This window comes from Trichosurus vulpecula, chromosome 7 (genome assembly GCF_011100635.1).
Source record: "Trichosurus vulpecula isolate mTriVul1 chromosome 7, mTriVul1.pri, whole genome shotgun sequence".
Taxonomy (NCBI): Eukaryota; Metazoa; Chordata; class Mammalia; order Diprotodontia; family Phalangeridae; genus Trichosurus; species Trichosurus vulpecula.
Window position 1 is genome coordinate 182,303,904 of NC_050579.1, and position 21,195 is coordinate 182,325,098.

The 21,195-nt window shown below is 35.6% G+C and overlaps 1 protein-coding gene across 1 annotated transcript in view; it reads left to right on the forward strand.

The window, feature by feature from the left end:
• Positions 1-103: 103 nt before the first annotated feature.
• The window catches only part of MAP3K7 (mitogen-activated protein kinase kinase kinase 7), a 76,000-nt gene continuing 54,908 nt past the window's right edge, over positions 104-21,195 (forward strand). The window contains 1 exon segment of the mRNA XM_036767056.1: positions 104-386. Within this exon segment, the coding sequence (XP_036622951.1) occupies positions 267-386 (120 nt within the window). The 5' untranslated portion in view covers positions 104-266.

The following is a 21,195-nucleotide window of genomic DNA, read 5'->3' on the forward strand; positions in this document are numbered from 1 at the left end:
CTGCACAACCGCAGCTGCCCGTTCTTCCGGTTTCAGAGCGGAACCGGAAGTTCAGGAGGCGGGTCCTCCCCTCCCGGACCGGAAAACGCAGTCGAGCCCGAGCCGGGACACGGCCTCGGCCGCTACCCCAGCCACGGCTCCCCGGGCCCCTGGGTCCCCGGACTGTCGGTGTCCGGGCTGAAGGTCGGTCCGGACGACGGAGGACGCAGACCTCCGGACTTTCGGGGCGGTCTCCTGACGGGGCCCCCCGGCTGCCGAGAGGCATCATGTCTACTGCCTCAGCTGCCTCCTCCTCCTCCTCCTCTTCGGCGGGTGAGATGATCGAGACCCCCTCGCAGGTCCTCCACTTCGAAGAAATCGACTATAAGGAGATTGAGGTGGAAGAAGTGAGTGCCGAGCCCTTTGTCCCTTCCTGCCCACCCCAGACGAGACTCCATGGGTCTGGCAGGACTCCGCGGCTCCGAGGCTGGAGCTGCAGCAGAGGGGCTGGGAAAGTGGGGTGTGAGAAGGAGTCTGGGGCCACTGGGTCTTCTCCGCTCTCCTCTGCTTCGGGGACAGCCTGCCCTTTGCGGTTCACTGCATAAGTTTGGCCTCCGTACCTCTTTGATTTATGTCGTGATGCTAGGGAATAGCAGGGTCCGTAACCGGCTTACCTGAACGAGACTTAGTTTCCCTCATTGTAAAGTAAAGAATACTACCGAGGAATGTGGTCACACGGTTCCTACAGCTGCTGGCTGGTTCCCAATTCTGCTGCTCCCACAGCCCCAATTCTCATAAAGATCCAGTTAAAACTTAGTGCTGTAGTCACAAAGCAGTAGTAACCAGTTAGGTCATATGATTTTGAGCTGAAAGGACCTTGAGGTTATCTAGTCCGACCTTTTCACTTTACAGATGTGGAAACTGAGACCCAGAGAAATATTCAGTGACTTTTCCAGAGTCATACTGGTATTGAAGTAGCGGTGCTGGCTGAGGTTTGCACCAGACTCTCCTTTGACAAATTTGAGAGATTAGGCTGGAAGTCCACTATTAGTTAGGATGCTGGGTTTTCGAGACTGAGGATGAGTTTAAAGCTCATCTCATTTAAGTCCCTTATTTTATGAATTAGTAAAAAGAGAGAGCCTGAGCAACGATGGTTGCACTATAAAGTGAGGAGATAAATAGTAAGGGATAATGCAGAGGTAGAGTCAACACGATTTGATTTGTTGGTTTCCATCGAGAAGGAAGAATGAAAAATGACTGAGGTTACTAGCAGAATGATGGAGCCTTTGATAGAAAACTTCAGGTTGGGGGGAAAGAGATTGGGAGTTGGGGTTTTTAACTACATTTGTTAGAAAGTAAACTTTAAAATTAGCTCTCTACATTTATAATGTTTACCCATTATTTGAATGAAAAATAATTTAATCTTTCTGAGCCTCCTTCCTGCCCTGCAGACTAAGAGGGTTAAACTACCGAAATTCTGAAGTCTCTCTATGATTTACAAAAATCGTGTTGACAACACTTTACAAACGAATCTGTTGTGTAGAGTAAAGCTTTGTTCTCTTAAATCAAACTGTGATCCTTGAATGTGAATATGTAAAGGAAACATGTAAAATGGGGGTTGCTAAAATTAAAGATTAAGATGGTTTTCTTACATTGTTCACAATAATGATCCTTTTCACTTATGCAGTCTGTAGTGCCATAAACATAACGAAGTTGTGCAAAGATGCTGCATAATCCAGATGTGATCTAGAACTTTTTAAAAAAAAAAGTTGACTGTAAAGTTATTATTAAGAAACCTGAATCCATCCCTTAATCACAATCCTACTTCACTTTTTCCTGCTAGAATGTAATAAAGTTAATTCATTGGTTTTTGTCTAGCTAGGTGACAGAGGTGTGATTGGGATTATAATATATGTTAAATACATGCAACTTAGAAGAGAAGTAAGAACAGGTACATATTTTGCCTACCTATCTGCGTTGGCTAAAGGTTTTTTTTCTTTGCCAGGAGTTCCTCAAAGTACTGAAATCTTTGATTCAGACCAAAACAACAAATTATGCATAAAAAGAGTAAAAGACAAATTTGTGGAAGGTTTTAAGGAAATTGACATTAGCAGTCAACTAAACAGCTTAAAAAATTTTAGACTCTTATTGAGTACTCTTCTTGAAAAGAGTACTAGCTCTAAAGTTAGAGGCCCTACCCAAGCTCCAAGTCCTTTTTCTACCTGTGTAGCCTTAGGCCAAGTCTATTAACCTCCCTGAACCCCAGTTTCTTCATCTGTAGAATAAATGTGTTGAGCTACATGGTCTTTAAGGTCCACTTACAGTTCTAAATATGTGATCTTATGATTCTCCTGTATTAGAAGTATTTTAAAGAACCACATATTAAGCTGACGTATTTCCAGTCCTGAAAGTACATATTCAGCTTGTAAACTTTACAGTACTTATTCTATCATGGCAATTACTAAGAGTATAACAAAGTTTATTTTATCATATATGGAAGAATGTATTTTTCTCGTGTGTGTGTGTGTGTGTGTGTGTGTGTGTGAGAATAACAGTGGAAATACCCTAATCCAATTCTCTCATGTTACAGTAGCAAAACTGATCAGGTTCTTATTTACCGGAGGTGAACAAAGCATGATAAAAGTATTTTATAATTCATATTGATTATTAAAAGCCAGAGAACCCTTAAGAACAAATAGCACAACTCCATTGTTATTTCAGAGGAATTTCTTTTTTAAAACAAAAATCAGTCTTATCTTTTTTTACATCATTGAGGCCCATATTCTTATACTTTTGAGAACAACAGTTATGTGTCATATATAAAAATTGTATTTTTTTTTCCTTAAAAAATTTACAGCAGTGGACTGCTGTATCTATGGATCAGGGTCTGTGTAAAAATCATAGTATGTAAATAGCAGAGCTGGGATTTGAACTCAGATCTTATGACTCTAAATCTTATATTCTATTCCCCACCACAGAATTTGTGATAAGACTTCCTTAGAAAAGGGAAAAATTCATAGACTAATTTGTAAGAGTTATTCAGTTCCTACTTTGTGTGCAGAAGACTATATGAGAATTATGACACTTGGCTTCTATTGATGAAAAAGTTGTAGTCTAGTTGAGGAAATAAAACACATATGTGGGAAATAATTTTTGGAGCTGTGCAGAACAAAGCCTCACAAAATCTTGAAGTTGAAAGAGATCAGAGATCATCTACTGTAACTCATAATTGAATAAGAACCCTCTCTACCACCTTCCTAACCAATGAATGACCATCCAGTCTCTGCTTGAAGACTCCATGTAAACCTTAAGTGAATGCCTGTTACATGAAGCAGTCAATGACATGTCAGCCCTAAAAGTTTTCAAGTCCTTAGAAAACTATCATGCCATTCCTATGACTTCCTTATCTTAGTGATCGGCTGCAAGTGAATATGATACCAACCAAATTATTTCTGTGTTGAATGGGTTCCTCATCACAGTGCATCAAAGATTACATGCATGGAGTTTTGAATTGGATTTTGAAGAAAGTAAGGAAAGTGATGAAGAAGAATATGAAGGACATTTCTAGTGCAGATAAAGGTAGAAATTGAGCAGGCCTGCTGGAAGACAGCAGATAAATGAATTTAGCTAGAACAGAAGCAGGCATCATTGTGGAGCAGAGAGAAGTAAGATCATTTCTAAGACAAAGCCAAGTATTAGGGAACATTTAATAATTTAGAATTTCTGAGGTGGGTTTTGAGGTTTTTGAGACTTTGAAACCAAGTTGCAATACTTTAATATTGAGTGAATTTATAAATAAATGCATGTCTACCTTATATATTCTTAAAGGAGTTTAGTTTCTGAACTACAATGACCATATTTAAAATGGTTTCAATTTATAAAGCAGCTCTAGAACATGGATCCCAAAGATAGCACGTCAAAGTTACAGTATACAAATTCTGGCGCTATTATATCTGTATTATTTTAGTGCTTCAATAAAAAGAAGTTAGAATGAATAGTACATTTCCTTTTAGAGGGGTGAGTAGGAAGAGAAATTACAGACTAAAATAACTTGTAATTTTTTTGTTTGTTATATATGGTGTAGTTTATTATGAATATGGTCAATTATAATAACAAAATTAAGTTTACAGCTCAGAGAGGCTTTAAATTGGTAAGTGTTAATTTCGTGTGGGATTATAGATAGTCTTGGACTTCAATAGTAATATTAATTTGGTTCTCTTGAGCAATTATGAAATGGTTGTAAAAAGATAACTCTCCCCCCCAAAAAAAAGGTGTTTACATTAGCCTAAAGAGATTACATAGATTTGTCTCTGTATTAAGTTAAATACAACATATAATAATATATGGATTGGAGGTCTTATGTATAATAATGAAATATATAATAAGAGATTTCTACTGAAAAATTCAAAGATTAGTAAAATCATAGCTTCATATTTGTAATATCTAGGCTGTCTTGTCAGCAGATGGCAGTTCTACTCTGCCATATGTTTATTAATAGATTTTGAAGTTCTGAAATAGTTGAAGGCCCCTAGTCTTGAACTAATAAGTATAAGGTCTTTGCTGCTGGTTCTTGTCCCAGATTTCTAGCCATAAAGATAAATAATCAAATAGCCAGCAGGCCCATTCATGTACTCTTCAAAACTGGACCAAACAAAATTAAAAGCTCCAGTCACTAACTGCAAAGTATGTATTGTTTTTCTGTAATTAAGAAGTACTTAGAAAGCAATGACAAATTTCGGACCATAGTCTTTGAAATTTCTACTTAAAAATAAGATGGTGTATTTTTAAAAATTATTTATTAACTCGGATTTTTTTTACACTACAGAGAGTAAATTTATTTCAGATTTTGCATTGTGTGCCTTTCACTTCATGCAGTTATCTACACAGGACTGTGTACCTTCTGGCTAGCTGTAATACTGACTATTGTGGGGTTTTGGGGTTATTCATTTATTTGGGTATGTATAATTAAAATAAGAAATTAATTTGTTTATCTCAAAGAAGAGGGGAGACTTTGGGGGAAAGTAACTACATATTTTCAGATTTTTATAGAAGAGATGGTTACTGAATACTCTAAGTATTTGAGAGTTGGAGGAAGGATACATATTAACTATAGTTCTGTAATCTTTTGTTAGTTATTTTTTTAAAGTTCGTATTAAAGAAAAGCAGACTTTCCAGATACTTGTTAAAAGCAATGTGTGTCAAATGTACTCAGTTCTTTTATTTAAGTAAGTATGAAATTCAAAATTCATTTTTTGACACAAACTTACACTTGTGCTGGAAAATAATCATTTATCTCTTGGCAAGATTTTCGATGTTTTCTTCAATTGTCAGTAAAGTCTCAGTTTGATATTTTAAGGCATTCTATTCTATCAGACTACCACATTAGAAATAAGAACCATTGTGGTCATTTGGTTTTAATATTTGGCTGGGTCATTTACAGGATTAATGCAAATTGTCCACAATGTCTTTTTCCTTGGGAAAATGGCACCCAGAGTCTAAAAAATGCTAATTCCTGCTGTAATCTCCCCCTGCCCCCTTTACTGTCCAGAAGCACTAAGTCATTTAAAAATTCTCCTAGCACTAATTCAACATCCTTTACTAGATTTTAGATAGATATATATCATACATCTATGTTGGTATTTGAATTAGTTCTAGTCTTGATTCTTAACATTTAATGATTTTGTGACCATGGATTCACATCACTTAACCTCTGTGAGCCTCAGTTTCATTATTTATAGAAGGGTGAATAACAATACTTGCAAGTGAAGAAAGTATCTATGCCAGTGGTTTTCAGTTGATGACAAAACAATTCAAACTAGTGATGACAAATTTTTTTTCTACTGCATTTCCACTCCCCCAACAAAATCCCACTTAAGAGCCATTCACAAGGCTGCCTTGTATCCAGCTACCCTTGTATCCTCCTACCCTAGCTATAATAGATATATCCATAGATGCTGTCCCCCCACCCCCAGTTTTCCTCACTATGATTGTTTTTACTCTTCATGGTAGAAATTGGCAAAGTAAAGAAATCCATTTTGATAAGGAATGCAGATTCAATCCAGCCACAGTTCATTGTTTAACTTGTTAAAGACTTCAGAATTGTATTTTGAGATTAATGGATAGTTTAAAAATTTTGTTTAAATCATAAAATCAAATTTAAATGATAAATTTTGTTCGTATAAATAGATAATATAATACTGAAATTCGGTACTGGTTAGCTATTTGCTATTTCTTGCACATTCTAATATATATTTTTAATTAGTGATCTTTAAACTTTTTGTTATAATTATACATTATTTTTCAATCATTTCTGACTTTTTGTAACACAGCTAGTAAGTGTCTGAGGTTGGATTTGAACTCAGGTCTTACTGACTTCAGGGCCAGCACTTTATCCATTGTGCCACCTAGCTCCTTTGAAATGATAACCAGAAATGTTCCTTTCCTTATAGACTATACACACACATACACAAACTATCTCTCTCTCTCTCTCTCTCTGTGTCTCTCTCTCTCTCTCTCTCTCTCTCTCTCTCTCTCTCAATTATATATAGACTTTAAACAAAGGTAAAAAAATGTTTTTCTTTATTGTAGTCTATCTGTTCATGATTTTAATTAGAAAAAGATAAAAGTAACTAGAATAAGATATTTCTGATCTTTTAAATTAGAATTTTTTGTTTCATATTTCTGGAGATAAAGTTAATCCCACTGAGAGCTCACATTTTACCTTTTGTCATAAGATTTTAGTATGGTAGATAAACTTTACCTGAATTTGGCAGCAAAGTGAAGGGAATTATTTGTTTATCCAGCTGATTAGTAGTAGAACAAAATGTAAGACTTATAAGATATAAATTGTATTTTATCCTCTAACCACCAAAATGTGATTCTTTATATTTTTTCAGAAGTTCCTCAATCACCTTGAAGTAACCAAACTAGGGCTTTGGAAGTACCATATTTAGAGACAAACTTGGAACAAAAAACAAGTAGACATTACTAGCTTTATTTTTCTAGTTGAGATGAAGTTGCTTCAGAGAGTTTTATCATTAGGAAAAAGCAAATAACTTGGGAAGAAGAGTAGGGCTTTATGCATGCCTCTTCTCACCTTCTGCTAAACTGGAGAGAGCCTCAACCAATTTGCCAAATAATTTTTAAGAAAGAAGCATTTAACATTGTTTTCCTAGGAATGTTTTCATATCACAAAATCTAAGTTGGAAAGAACCTTAGAGACTATCTAGATTTAGAACAACCTGTGCCCACAGATATCTTCTATGTAGCATCCTTGACAAATGGTCATCTGTAGTCATTCACTCTGTTAACATCTGCCCATTGCTGCTAGTTATCTCTTCTGGGGCCAAGGAGACCCAGGTCCCTCTTCTGCATGACAGAACTTCAGATACTTGAAAACTATTGCCACGTCCCTGTCTCCTCCAGGATGAACATCCCCATTTATTTCAATTCATTCTCATACTGTGTAATACCCTGAACCTTTATGGTCCTGGTGGATGCCTTCTCTATGTACTATTTTGTCAGTGTCCTCTTTCAAATTTGATACCCAGAATTTAATGCAGTGTGGTCTGACCAAGAGAGAGTATGGCTATACCATCATCTTCCCTGTTGTGGAACTTTGCCTTTTTTAGTAAAGCTAAATAAATAGCACATTATTTACTAGTTGTGGGGCCAATTATGTCATACTCAACTGAGCTTGCAGACTTATAAGGTTATCTTTATGAAAAGCAACTTTTATTGATACTTTTTGTTTTCATATCACTGTTATATCTAGATATAGGCTCTCTTCCCCCAAAATTGAATACTCCTCTGTTAACAAAGAAAAATGGTTCAGCAAAAACAATTGATATATGTGTTAACACATACAACATTCTGCTCTCATAATCTCCAGTTGTCCAGATCTGGGCAGGGACAATTTTTCTTATTTCTTTGTAATTCAGCACTTATCATTGTGTCTGGCACATACTAAGTGGTTAATAGAGCAGCTAAATGGCAGGGTACATAGAGTATTTGACCTGGAATCAGGAAAATCTGAATTCAAATCCTGCCTCCAACATTTACTAGTTGTATGACCCTTGGCAAGTCACTTAACCTGACTGTCTCAGTTTTCTTGTCTGTAAAATGGGTAGTACCAGCCTCATAGGGTTGAAGTGCGTTGCAAACCCTGAAGTTATATACATAAATGTATGTATGAATATAAGTTTGTATGTATATATACAAGCATATATATCAGCTATGTTAATATATATGTGTTGATTGATTGATTAATCTAGCCATGTACTCAAAACTAGCTAAGGAAACTGTGCCAGGCCATTTACTTATGCTTTTGGAGAGGCAGATTAGAATAGTGAAAAGAATAACATTTGGAATTAGGAGATTGGATTAAATATTTGTAAGTGACTGTAAGCTCCATGTGGACCTGGACTTTACATCTCTTTCTGCACCTAGCACAGTATGTACAAAGAAGGTACTTAAATTTTTTTTTTGAGGCAATCAGGATTATTAAGTGACTTGTCCAGGGTCATATAGCTAGTAAGTGTCTGAGCCTAATTTGAACTCAGCTCCTCCTGATTACAGTACTGGTGCTGTATCCACTGCATGACCTAGCTACCTTGCTACTTAATAACTTGTTGAATTTCAGTGATAAGGAATCAGCTACTTCCTGAAGTACTCTAGGATAATATTGAAATCAATATTTTAGTAATGAATTGACAGTCAATTGTGACTATATAACTTAAGCAGCGTATTAATAGAACATCTTCAAGAGCAAGTTAAAATCTGACCGTCTGTTGAAATAAGCAGAAATAGAAGAATGGTGTGAGTGTGGAGCGCTTCTATGTGAAAGTTTTTTGTGAAAATCAAGTTACTAGGAAATAAAAAGTTAAGTATATACCAAAGAACACTTCATTAGAGATACAATTACAAACACAAGAATTTCAACAACATTTATTTAGCACGTACTTTTATCTGGTACTGTGCTAGGCAAGGAGTGTACAAAAACAAAATGAAAAACAGCCCTTCCCCTTAAGTAGCTTATATCCTACTGGGTACAACAAACCAGAACCTTGTGTGCAAGTGAACATCTGTAATATCAAAGAGGAGGAACAGAAGGAGCTAATAATTTGCCTGAATCTGTCAGAACACTGATAAATTAAATCATCTGTAAAAGGAAATGGAGTTCTCTGAGAATCCTACCATACACATAACAAAAGCTACCATTTTCTCTGTGAGATTACTCATTTTTGGCACTCCCATAGTAGCCTGTCTAATAACAATCTAAAAATGAGTATTTGCATATGCACAAATGTCTGCAGGTGTGTACATGCATGCTTATATGATGAATGAAACACCTTGTTTAGTGAATTCTTGCTTAGTTAATATATTTTTAACATCCAAATTCTTTATCCATTGGTGATTTGTAATTACTTTGGGAGTAAGGGGAAGGAGAAGATTGCTCATTTCACTAAGTTTCTGATAAATTCAGCAAAGAAATACATACATATATACAGGGAGGGAGGCAAATGCATAGCACTGCGCTGGGTACTGAAGAAGATAGATACAAAGGTAAATAGGACAAAGCCCCTTCCCTCACCGATCATCAAAGGGTTATAGATTTAAATATGGAAAGGACTTTAAAGGCCATCTGATCTATGTGTTGATTGATTGATTGATCTAGCCATGTACTCAAAACTAGCTAAGGAAACTGTGCCAGGCCATTTATCTAGCCCCCTCTGATCTAGTCCCTTCAATCCATCAGGAAGCAGAAGAGTAGCAGACCCTGCACAAGGCAGTGGAGATACAAAGACAAAGATGAAGTAGTTGTTGCCTTAAAGCAAGTGTATTCTGTTGGGGAAGACAGTGTATACGTATATAAGTATAAACAAGATAATTTGAGGGAAAGGGAGAGGTAAGATTGTCTTACCCCTTACAGAGATAAGAGATAAAAGAGAGATTCAGGCTTTGAACCCAGGTCTTCTGATTTCAAATTTAATGCCCTTTCCACAACACTACATTACCCCCCCTTAGTGGCAGATCTTAGTAACCAAACTTGAAATTTTAATTCATTTGCATTAACCAATGAAAGATCTTAGAAAATTCCCTTTATATTAATTTTTGTCAAAATTTATGTCTTTATTTCAGACTTTTCATTGTGGATATAAATACTTATTGGGGAATAAAATAACAAGCTAGAGCTTTTTCTTGGCTCCCAAATGTTCCTGTTCTGATCTGCACTTTGGTGGCATTGTGGCACTTAATTGCTTTTTCAAGAAGTCTTTATGATTTTACCACCCTCAAAAAATAGCAGTTGTATATAAAATGTAGCCACTGACCCAGTTGCCTTAATTTATTTTCTTTTGTGCATGTAACTTAAATTTTCAGAAATTCATAAAATCTGCCTTTTGGCACACGGGTGTGCGCACGTGCACACACACACACACACACGTATGAACTGAAATGAATAAGGCAAATAGACTATTCTTTAAGGGACCTATTGTAATTGCTTACACTAATAATTTACTGTCTCAAAGTTGTGAAAAATCAAAATGACCAAAAGCTAATTATGTTAATCATAGTCAAATATATTTCTTTTGTTTGGCAAAATATTTTAAGTCACGTTAATCAGTGCCTTTTTGATGGACTCTTGCTAGTACTACCAGCTCTTAATTATAGAGGGAGGGGGAAATAATCACTCCTGATTTTATTAGAGTGTCCACTTCAAAACCACACACACAAACCCTGCAAGTATTTAAAATCAAATTCAGTGGTATAGTATATATGATTTGACTGATGTGATGAGTGCCTCTAGCATCCCAAATAGTAACCTCTGCATGCCCAGTTGATTCACACCCACTTTGATAAATTTTTGCAAAAAAAGATTCAATCTTTTAATGATAAGCCTCTATGAATTTATCTAGACGTCCTCGGAAGAAGGTGTACTCAAAACCCTTCCAACTTAGTAGAATCTACCAGAACTTGTATTATCTCTGGCATAGCCTTTAAGAACCCAAGTTCACTACTACACTATGATAAAGTGTCAGAGTAGAATATATATTTTTCCAGTTGTTGTTAAGAAAGATTATCCCAATGATTTAGTGTAGACTAGGGTTGAAATAGTTTATTGTATATTTAATGTACTTATTTTATTAAATATGTTACATGTATATTTAAAATGCCTTATTTCTTTCAACATCCTTCCCTTTTTCTAATTACTGAAAAGATTAAAATTTCTCTATTTAATGTCAATCTAATTTGTTCTTCAGCAAACATTTTATGAGGTAGATACAAAAGAAGAATCAGTAGAAAAGAATTAGTTACTGTTATTACAGTTATTAGTTATAGCTACTATGTAGCCACCATTTGAGGAAGAAGCATAGCAAAGAAGGTTTATCTCTTCCCTTGAGAAATATTCAGGGGAATCTTAGGAGAACCACATGTGCTACCTAAACTAAATAGGGAAAAAAAGTAAGTGTGTGATAATATGGTCCATAAGATATGAATTTGTAGAAATAAGAGTGGGACTGAAATAACACTAAAGCCTCTTACAAAAAAGGGAGGCTCTCTCTTGCCCATAGATCCTAAGCAGCATGCTCCAACAGAGAAGGGCACTTCATAGGGGAAATTTTGCTAAGAAACAGCAAGAAGATTAGAGTAAAAGGCTCTTGTTAGACAGAGGAAATAGTCTAGCTGGGAAACAGCTAGAGATTAGGTAGAGGAATGTTGTTGGGGGAGGAGTAGAGGGTTGGTTAGTTGATGAAGGACTGAATGCTTGGTTGAAGAATTTAGATTCGATCCAGTAGACAGGAGCCACTGTATGTTCTTGAAAGAGGGAATGATGTCATTCAGCAGTTTATGAAAGATGATCCTAGAGTTATATGCTAAACGAACTGAAGGGAGGAAAATGGAGAAAGGAAGACCAGCAAAAGGCTTTTATTTCTTACATAACATTTTATTTTAGGTTCAGTTAGAAATAGAATTATTTTGGATTTTAACTATATGAGTTTAAAATTTTGTGTTATTGATCAAAATGTGACATTTCATAGATAAAGTGGCATAACAGGTTAAACTCAGATTATAAAATATCCTCATTATGCAGATTTTTTTAAATGTTTAAAGGCAAAATCCTGTCTATCAAAATTCAGGTTATTTTTTTCCTTATCAAATTGAAAACTGTTCTTATAGCAAATTATTTGACTTTAAGATTCCAAAACTGGAATTTACTCTAGTGACAAACTCCTTGCCTCCTCTATGTAGTCTGGTACACAAGACAGAAGTCTTAGTACTTTTAAACTTTCCATGACTTTACTGTAAGCATTAGCATCTCGGAAAACCCCTTCATCCTTAGGATAAAATAAAATGGACCTTTTTGCTTACATACTTTAATAACTCCATGATTTCATCTATATTGGCCACTATGTTGTCATGACTTATCAATGACTTTCCTTTCCTCCACCTCATAGACCATGCCCCTATGACAAAGAGGTACAGTTAAGCAAAATAAATCAATATGTAGGCCATATCTGACAGTGTATGTTTTGTTCTTCACCTGTAGTCCACTGTTACTCAGCTGAGAGGAAGGAGTCATGCTTCTCTGAAGTCACATAATTGGTTGCTACATTGATCAGTGTACTGATATCTGTCAATGTAATTTTCCTTCACGGTATTATGGTTGCTCTGTAAATTGTAGTTCTGCTTATTTTGCATTTTTTTTCATTATAGGCCACCATTTGTTTAGCTGTCTCCCAGTTGATTCGCACCCACTTTGCTTCCAGTGCGAAGGTGCTACTGTAAATATTTTTGTATGTATGAAACATATCCTTTAATATTTAGTCTCCTTGCCAGGTCAAAGCATATATAAAAAAGTTGAGTAACTCCTCTAGTATAATTCCTGATTGTTTTCCAGAAGAGTTGGACCAGTTTATAAATCCACCATCTATGCTTTAGTGTACCTGTCTTCCCACAGACCCTTTAACATTTGTCCTTTTCATATCTGATAGTTGTGAAGTAAAATTTCAGTTGTCTTCATTTGCCTTCTTATTCTTAGTGACTTGAAGCATTCTTTCATATTATTAAGAGTTTTCATTTCTCTTTTTCAAAACTAATTTCATATCCTTTGCTATTGGAGAGAATCTCTTATTTTAATAGCTCTTTATTAAAATAATACATCATTAAAATTCAATACTTTCTATCACAAACATAAGTTATATACAAGATAGAGTAAAATTAGAAGAACTATAAATACCTGGGCAAAAATTCAGTTACTTGTTGACCTTAAACTATTTTCAGGTAATGCTTGACTGACTTTCTTTTGTATTTAGGAAAACTTTTGATACCCCTTGGTGCTTCCTATTCAGAGCTATTACCTACTTTTAGCTATCAGTTTGCAGGTTTTGGGGGGAAAATCTAATTGCCTTCTGCCTCTTTTTTATCAGAGATTGTCCTACCGTATTGCCTGGATAAAATGACTTGGCAACACCAAAACTTCTAATATACCAACTTATGATTAGACAGAAGGGGTGAAGGGAGGAAACTATATTCAGATTGATTGATTCACTGTTGTTATCTCTTTCAGTCAGGAAGAACTTACTTGCCTTCTATACCACTCTTGTCTCGCCTGCTTTCTCAAACAGTTTTCATTGAATGCAGCTACCTGATTTCCAGGTTTCTCTTATAGTTTCTACTGCCTGGCTTTTTGCCATACAAATGATTTGTTTGTATTTATGAATAGCTCTTATCCATGTACATATGAACACATTTGTACACTGTATAACTTTAAGTATTATCTGTATTTATTTTTTTTAAATCACTGTGTAAATTTAATTGCTGTTTTCTCTTGTGTTTCCTCTCTCCACTATTATATGCTTGACAGTCATTAGGGTTAAGCATCACATCTTCTAAAGCACATATGCCTGTAAAGGAATGTATATTGTAAATGTATGTGTGTTATGATAGTATTTAATTTTAAAACTAAAAAGCTGGTGATCTAGAAATCCTTTGTGCAATATACTTAGATACTTTTAGCCGAATAAAGATAGCTTGATTGTGCCATTCCTCCCACATTTTTCCAAAATAGCAATTGGAGGGTTAGCTTTTAAAAATTAAAATAGCTACAGAAACATCTGGAAAATTAGTCTGTTTTAGAAACATTGTACCTGACACTACCTAAATAAGCCAAAGACTTCTCAATTCAAGAATAAATGCAATTCTCCTAAGTCATGAAGATCTTTTCCCTGTGTACTTGTTTCTAGTCATATCACATAGCTATTCGAGACTTTTTCATAGAACCACAGAATTTCACATTTGGGAGGGACCCCAGTGCCAACTAGTCCCACCTGTACTCAAAGAACAGTCTCTACTGTGACACACAAGAAAATTGTTCATCATTTGCTTGATGACCACCAATGACACAGAACCCACTATTTCCCAAGGCAGTCCCTTCTGTTTTTAAATAGCTTTAATTGTTAAGAAGTTTTTCCTTATAGCAAGCCCAAATTTGCCTCTTTTTTACTTAACCCACTGCTCCTACTTTTGCCCTTTGGAGCCAGGCAGAATAAATAATAACCCTCCTCAGCAGTGAGGTTGCACAGTGTAGAATACTAGGCTCTATCCCCCAGAATTGAGTCCAGATCTGGTCTCAGATATTTACTAGCTGTGTGGCCCTGAAAAAAAAGTCACTTAACTTCTGTTTGCTTCAGTTTCCTCAACTGTAAAAATGAGGGAAATAATATCAATTTCACAGAGTTGTAAAGATTGAACAAGATGGTATTTGTAAAGTGCTTGGCACAGTGCCTAGCATATAGTAGGCACTTATAAAGTGCTTCTTTTCTCCCGTACTTCATTCCCAGTAATTGATAAAACTGTTAAACAGTGTAGAACCAAGTACAGATCTCTGTGGCACTCCACTGGAGAGATTTCCTGCCATGTTGATATCATTAGTGTCTTTGAGTCTGGCCATTCACCCATATCTGAATCCTCCTAATTGTGCTAGCATCTAACCTTTTCTCTTTTCCCCAAGAATGACTTTGTAAATGGTAAACTGTACATATACATACATACATACATACATACACATATATATATATATGTATATAGCATTTCCCTAGTAGAGCATGACCCATTCTTGATGAAGCTGTGATGGTTCTTTGTAATCTGTTTCCTTCTTTTAATGTTCACATTAAATAATCATTTTTTAATGATACTTAATGATATTATTATGATATTATTTTCCCAATAATAGAACTCAAGATCGCTGGCTTAGAGTTTACAGATTCTATTTTCTTTTTTACTTTAAAATCAAGAAAATCTCCAGTTCTTGCAATACCTCTCTCATTCTCCACAACCTTTAACTATCACTTGCAGCAGTTTAGCAGTCATATCCAACAGTTCTTTCAGTACCCAGTTATTTTACTTCATCAAAGGCTGCTAAGTGTTCTATTTCTGCTTCTTCACTTATCTTGAGGATCCATTCCTAGTTAGTCATCTTTGTTCTGTCTTTCCAGTGCAAATAGCATTGTCCTTGTCAGTGAGATCAGAAGCTTAGCCATTGTTTGTATCTTTGTTTCCAAACAGAAAATAAATATAGACTCATACATCTAAGGGAGGAAGGGAGTTTAGAGGTCATCCTGGCCAACCCCCTCATTTTGCAAAGGAGGAAATTGAAGACTAGAAAGGTTATGTGACTTACTTGAGGACCCACAAGTAAGCAGCACAGCTGGGATTTAAATTTGAGTTCTGGGACTCAGGCATTCTTTCCAAAGCACGAACTCATTCCTCACAAATCGTTGGTTTTCTTTGAGAAAGATTCTTCATATGATTTTATTGTTATACCTGTCATAACTGCATATGTCTAGGAATTCTATAGTATATGAGTACTTAGCTCCGTGGGCATTTGCTTTCTTCCTAAGAGAAACTAAAAATGTTTATATTATACAGATAGTCTGTACCACCCCAGTGGTACAAAGCTTCTCTAGCTTCCCTTTGTGTGTTTGCTTATATATTTATTCCCATCCCTCAACACAGTGTATAGTAGCATTAAAAAACGTTTTTCATTCTTCTAAATTTCCCTTTTTATAATTCCTACTGCCACTACCCTTTTTCATAAAATCATAGCCCTAGATATGGCATGAAACTCTAGAGACTTTCTAGGCCAGCCTCCTCACTTTATATATTTAGGAAATTGAGGCCTAGAAAGGGTAAGTGGCTCATCCAAAGTCTCATAAGAAGTAAGGGACAGATACAGACAAGTCTTCGGATTCCAAATACGGAATTCTTTACCATCGCATGTTGATGTGTAGATTCTCATTTATTCTATTCAAGATTGTTGATTCATTCATTATGTGCTTCAGACATTGTTGTTGAGTCATTTAATTATGTCTAATTCTTCGTGACCCCATGGACCATGGCATTCTGGTATTTGTCCATGGGGTTTTCTTGGTAAGGATACTGGAGTGGTTTGCCCTTTCTTTCTCCAGTGGATTAAGGCAAACAGGTTAAGTGACTTGCCCAGAGTCACACAGACTGCATTAGAACCCAAGTCTATCTGACTTGAAGCCCAGTGCTCTATCCACTGAGTCACTTAACTGCCTTGCATCAGACATTAATCACCTTCAAAGTGAACCTTACTGTCTAGTAGTGGAGATTAAACAATATGATAACCATAATGCTTGACATGATATGATATATTTCATATATACATACATTAGTGAGTTATTAAACAAAAAATTTATACCAGGGATGGCTCTGTGAAGGAGGTAACATGGAGAGAAATAAATTCAAACCCCGTAACCATTTATTTCTCTCCATTGAAGCCCAACTCAAATGTTACCTCCTCCACAGAGTCTTCCCTGATGTCTTAACCACTTAGATATTTGCCTTTGTATGAGTCTTGTCATTCCTTGTTAATTATAATCTTCTTGAGGCCAAAGATGATGTCTTAATTATTTTGTAGCTGGGGTGGAATACTTAATAAGTGTGGGGAATACCGAATATAAGCTAATAGCTTATCTCATCCATTTTATTTTTATTTTTAATAGAAAAACCATTTTTTCTAATATCTCTGATATACCCTATTTGAACTCTATAGCTTCTTCCTACAAAGAGATTCATTCAGAAGAGGTTTTTAACCTTTATTGTATCATAGACACCTTCAGCTATCTGGTGAAGCCTATGGGCCCTTTCCTAGAATAATATTTTAAATGCATAAAATAAAATACATAGGATTACAAAGAAGACTAATTCTGTTGAAACACAGTTATCAAAATATTTTTTAAGTTCACAGACCCCAGCTTAACATCTGACTTCTAAAAGAAAGAAATCAAATAGAAACACTTGAAGATTTTATATTAGCCTTCAAAATAAAACTCTAAAATGTGTACATCTATAAGGATTTTTATTTGTCTGCCAATCCCCTGGGCGGGTACATTTACTACTGTAATTAAAGACTATTTTGTTTACTTCCAGCAAAACTTTTGGTTCTTTATAAAGCAAATTCCTAGCCTTCAATAGCAAACTAGACTCAACTTTCAGTTGTGCTAATATAGGAAAGTATTATCCAGGAGGATTAGGAATTGTTTGCTTGACTGTGGAGTGCCTTTCATCTTTTTTAATTTGTTTTAAAAACCAGTTCCTAATTTTTAAGTTAAACAATTTCATTACTCCCCTATTTCTGTTAAGGGTACCCCTATCTTTCTAGTCTCCCAGATAGAAAAGCCCAGAATCATCTTTAACACTTTCTTTCCCTCACTCTTTTTTCAGTAATCATGTCCTAAAAATTTTGCCTTTAAAATATCTCATGTTGAAATGCAAATTGAAACAACTCTGTGCTACCATCTCACACCTATCAGATTGGTAAATATGACAATAACGGAAAATGATGGACGTTGGAGAGGATGTGGGAAAACTGGGACACCGAGGTACTGTTGGTGGAGCTATGAACTGATCCAACCATTCTGGAGGGCAATTTGGAATTATGCCCAAAGAGCTATAAAACTGTGCATTTCCTTTGATCCAGCGATACCACTGCTAGGTCTGTATCCCAAAGATATCAAAAAAAGGAAACAGGGGAAAAGACCTTTTATTTTCTTTTTTTTTTTTTAAACAAATAGCCTATTTGTATACATAGATCTGTTTGTAGAAAAATATTTATTGCAACTCTTTTTGTGGTAACTAAGAATTGGAAATTGAAGGGATGCCCATCAATTGGAGAATGGCTAAATAAGTTGTGGTATGTGATTATGATGGAATATTATTGTGCTATAAGAAATCACAAGCAGGATGATTTCAGAAAAACCTGGAAAGATTTACATGAACTGATGCAAAGTGAACAGAACCAGGAGCACATTGTACAGTAACAGCAAGAAGAAGAATTGTGAATGATTTAGCTATTCTCAGAAATAAAATGGTCTTAAGACAATCTCATAGGACTAATGATGAAGCATTTCTCTCCAGAGAAAGAACTGATATTGTTTGAATATAGACGGAAGTATGCTAATTTTCTCTTTCTTTTATTTGAGTCATCTTGTACAAAATGACTAATATGGAAATATTTTACATGATTGCACATGTATAACCTATATCTGATTGCTTACTATCTCAGGGAGGGAGGGAGAGAATTTAGAACTCAAAACTTTAAAAAAAATGTTAAAATTGTTTTAGCATGTAATTGGGAAAAAATAAAATGTATTTAAAAAATAAAATATCTCATATTTGTCTCCTTCCTTTTCATATATACCGCCATTACTGTAGTCATGGTGTCTATGACTAAGGAGGTGATATTCCTTTTTACTCTGTGTTGGTTATACCGCACTTGGTACTTTGAATTTAGCTCTAGCTAACTCATTTTAAGGTGAACCTTGCTTGACAAGTTGAAGAGAATCCACAGGAAGGCTTCCATGGTACATGAACTAGGGATGTTTATTTAGCCGATTAACAGAAAAACATGATGGCGATCTTCCAGCCTTTGAAGGGCTATAGGAAAAGGGAATTAAATTTGTTCTTAGCCCCATATGGAAGAATTAGGAGCAAGGGAAATGGAACTGGCAAAGGCTGACTTACGAATGATTTAAAGAAAAACTTTCTAAAAAACTTTATGCCTTCCTTCTCACTGCATTCTCTCTCACTGGAGGACTTAGGCAAAGCCTGGATGACTACTTGTCTATTTTGATATAGAGCAAGGGTTTTTAACTGGAGTCCCCAGAAAGTTTTCAGGGTTGGTGTCCCTGAAATTAGATGATTAAAATTATTTTTATTTTCACTAACCTTTTACTGAAATTTGCCATTTCCTTCATTCATATATTTAAAAAAAAAAAAAACATTCTGAGAAGAGTTCCCTAGGTTTCACCACACTGGTGGGGAAGTACATGACAGAAAAGTTAAGAACCCCTGTTACAGAGAAATTCTCTTCAAATATGTTCTGGACCCCTTCCAATTCGGATTTGTGATGCATTCATTCAAAGTCTTATCGCCTCATACTTATAATATAGTAATTGCTTCCTATTCTGCCTTTTCCAATCCATCCTCGCAACCTACTATATTAAAATTTCTAAAGCTCCATTATTAGTATGTCATTCCTTTGTTCAGAACATTCAGTGGCACCTCATGGGGCAGTGAGGTAGCACAATGGATATAGTGCTGAGTTTGAATTCAAGAAGACCTGAGTTCAAATGTGGCCTCATATAGTTAGTAGTCTAGTCATTTAACTTCTGTTTGCCTCATTTCCCTCATGTGTAAAATGATAGTAATGATAGGATCTACCTCCCAGGGCTGTTGTGAGGATCAAATGAGATAATATTTGTAAAGCACTTAGCCCAGTGCCTGGTACACAATAAGTTTTATATAAATGCAAGGTATCGTTGCCTAGAGGATAAAGTACAAACTCCTTAGTCTGGCATTCAGTATCCTATTAAATAGCTCCAGCCTACTTCTCTAACCATTTTTCCCTGTACTCCCGTCCTGAAATCCTCTACTCTAGCCAAACTCGTCTATCTACTTGTTCTCTTCTCTTTTTGTGCAGTCCTTCCTCTTCCCAGTCTGCCCTTTGGATTGTTCTCAAAATTCTGTCCTTTCCAGGAAGCCTAATCCAGCCACTTTGATCTCATTTTCCTTTAACAAATAGCATTTATTGTTCCTACCGATATATTTGAATTAATAATACTAACATTAAGTTAGTGCTTTTGCTTTCTCACAAATGTCCTATGAGGTATCATTATCCAAATTTTCCAGATAAAGAGAAAATTCAGAGAATTTTAATGACTAATCCAAGTTCACATAGCTAAGTTTCAAAGCTTAATGGGGGCCCTTTCTACTGTACTATGGCCACTTCCTTTTGTCACTTATTATTTTGTACTGTTAACTTTTCATGCATTTATATCTTTTCTCCCAAATTAGACTATAATTTAAGCTTCTTAAAGGAAAAACATTGCCAAATACAGGTGGTCCCTGATTTTTAATGAAATAGGGACAAAAATTGTATTAATGGTTTCTTGGTAGTTTTGCATCAAAACCAACACTTATTTGTCCACTAGATGGCAGATGAGCATCAATAAGGAGAAATGATGACTAAGAATACTTTCTGCTGTTTAGTATTTACAAGAGACTGATAAATGTCTCTGAGTGAGCAGATTAAGGCAATCAGAAATAAAGTCTAGGTGTTTCTAGCCCATGTTAAATGAACATATTGATAAAATATACATTGATAAGTAAAAAATGCACTTTATTTGTCTCTATATAGGCCAACTTGCCCTTGGTGGCAGCAATAAATGTAATCGATTGGTGTTTAACATGATCTGATAATAAATGTCGGGCAAATAAAGGCTCTCCTTGGAGTCAGGAAGCCTTGGGATCAAATCTTCAAGCTATTAAGGCATATTACCTAACTTCTAAGATTATAAATCACAGATGAGTTACCAGTCTGCCTCCTTGGAGGGAGTTTCCATATCACAGGTTTGGACACAAAACAATTCAGAAGTATAATATAAGAAAAGATGCATTATTGAAAGACATATTAATAAATTCTAATTGGAGGTACCAGAAGTTCCAAAAAACATAATATGCATGTAGGAGTCTTTTGGCAAAAGGAAGGGAGGTACCCTAATCTGTATTCTAGAAGTAAAGGGAAAAGAGAGATTTGGGGGACAATTTGAAGAGAGAAGGCCTGCCAGGAAGGTTCAGAGATCTAAAGGAAGCCAGTGATGGTGGGGCATGAAGTCTCCTATCCTCTCC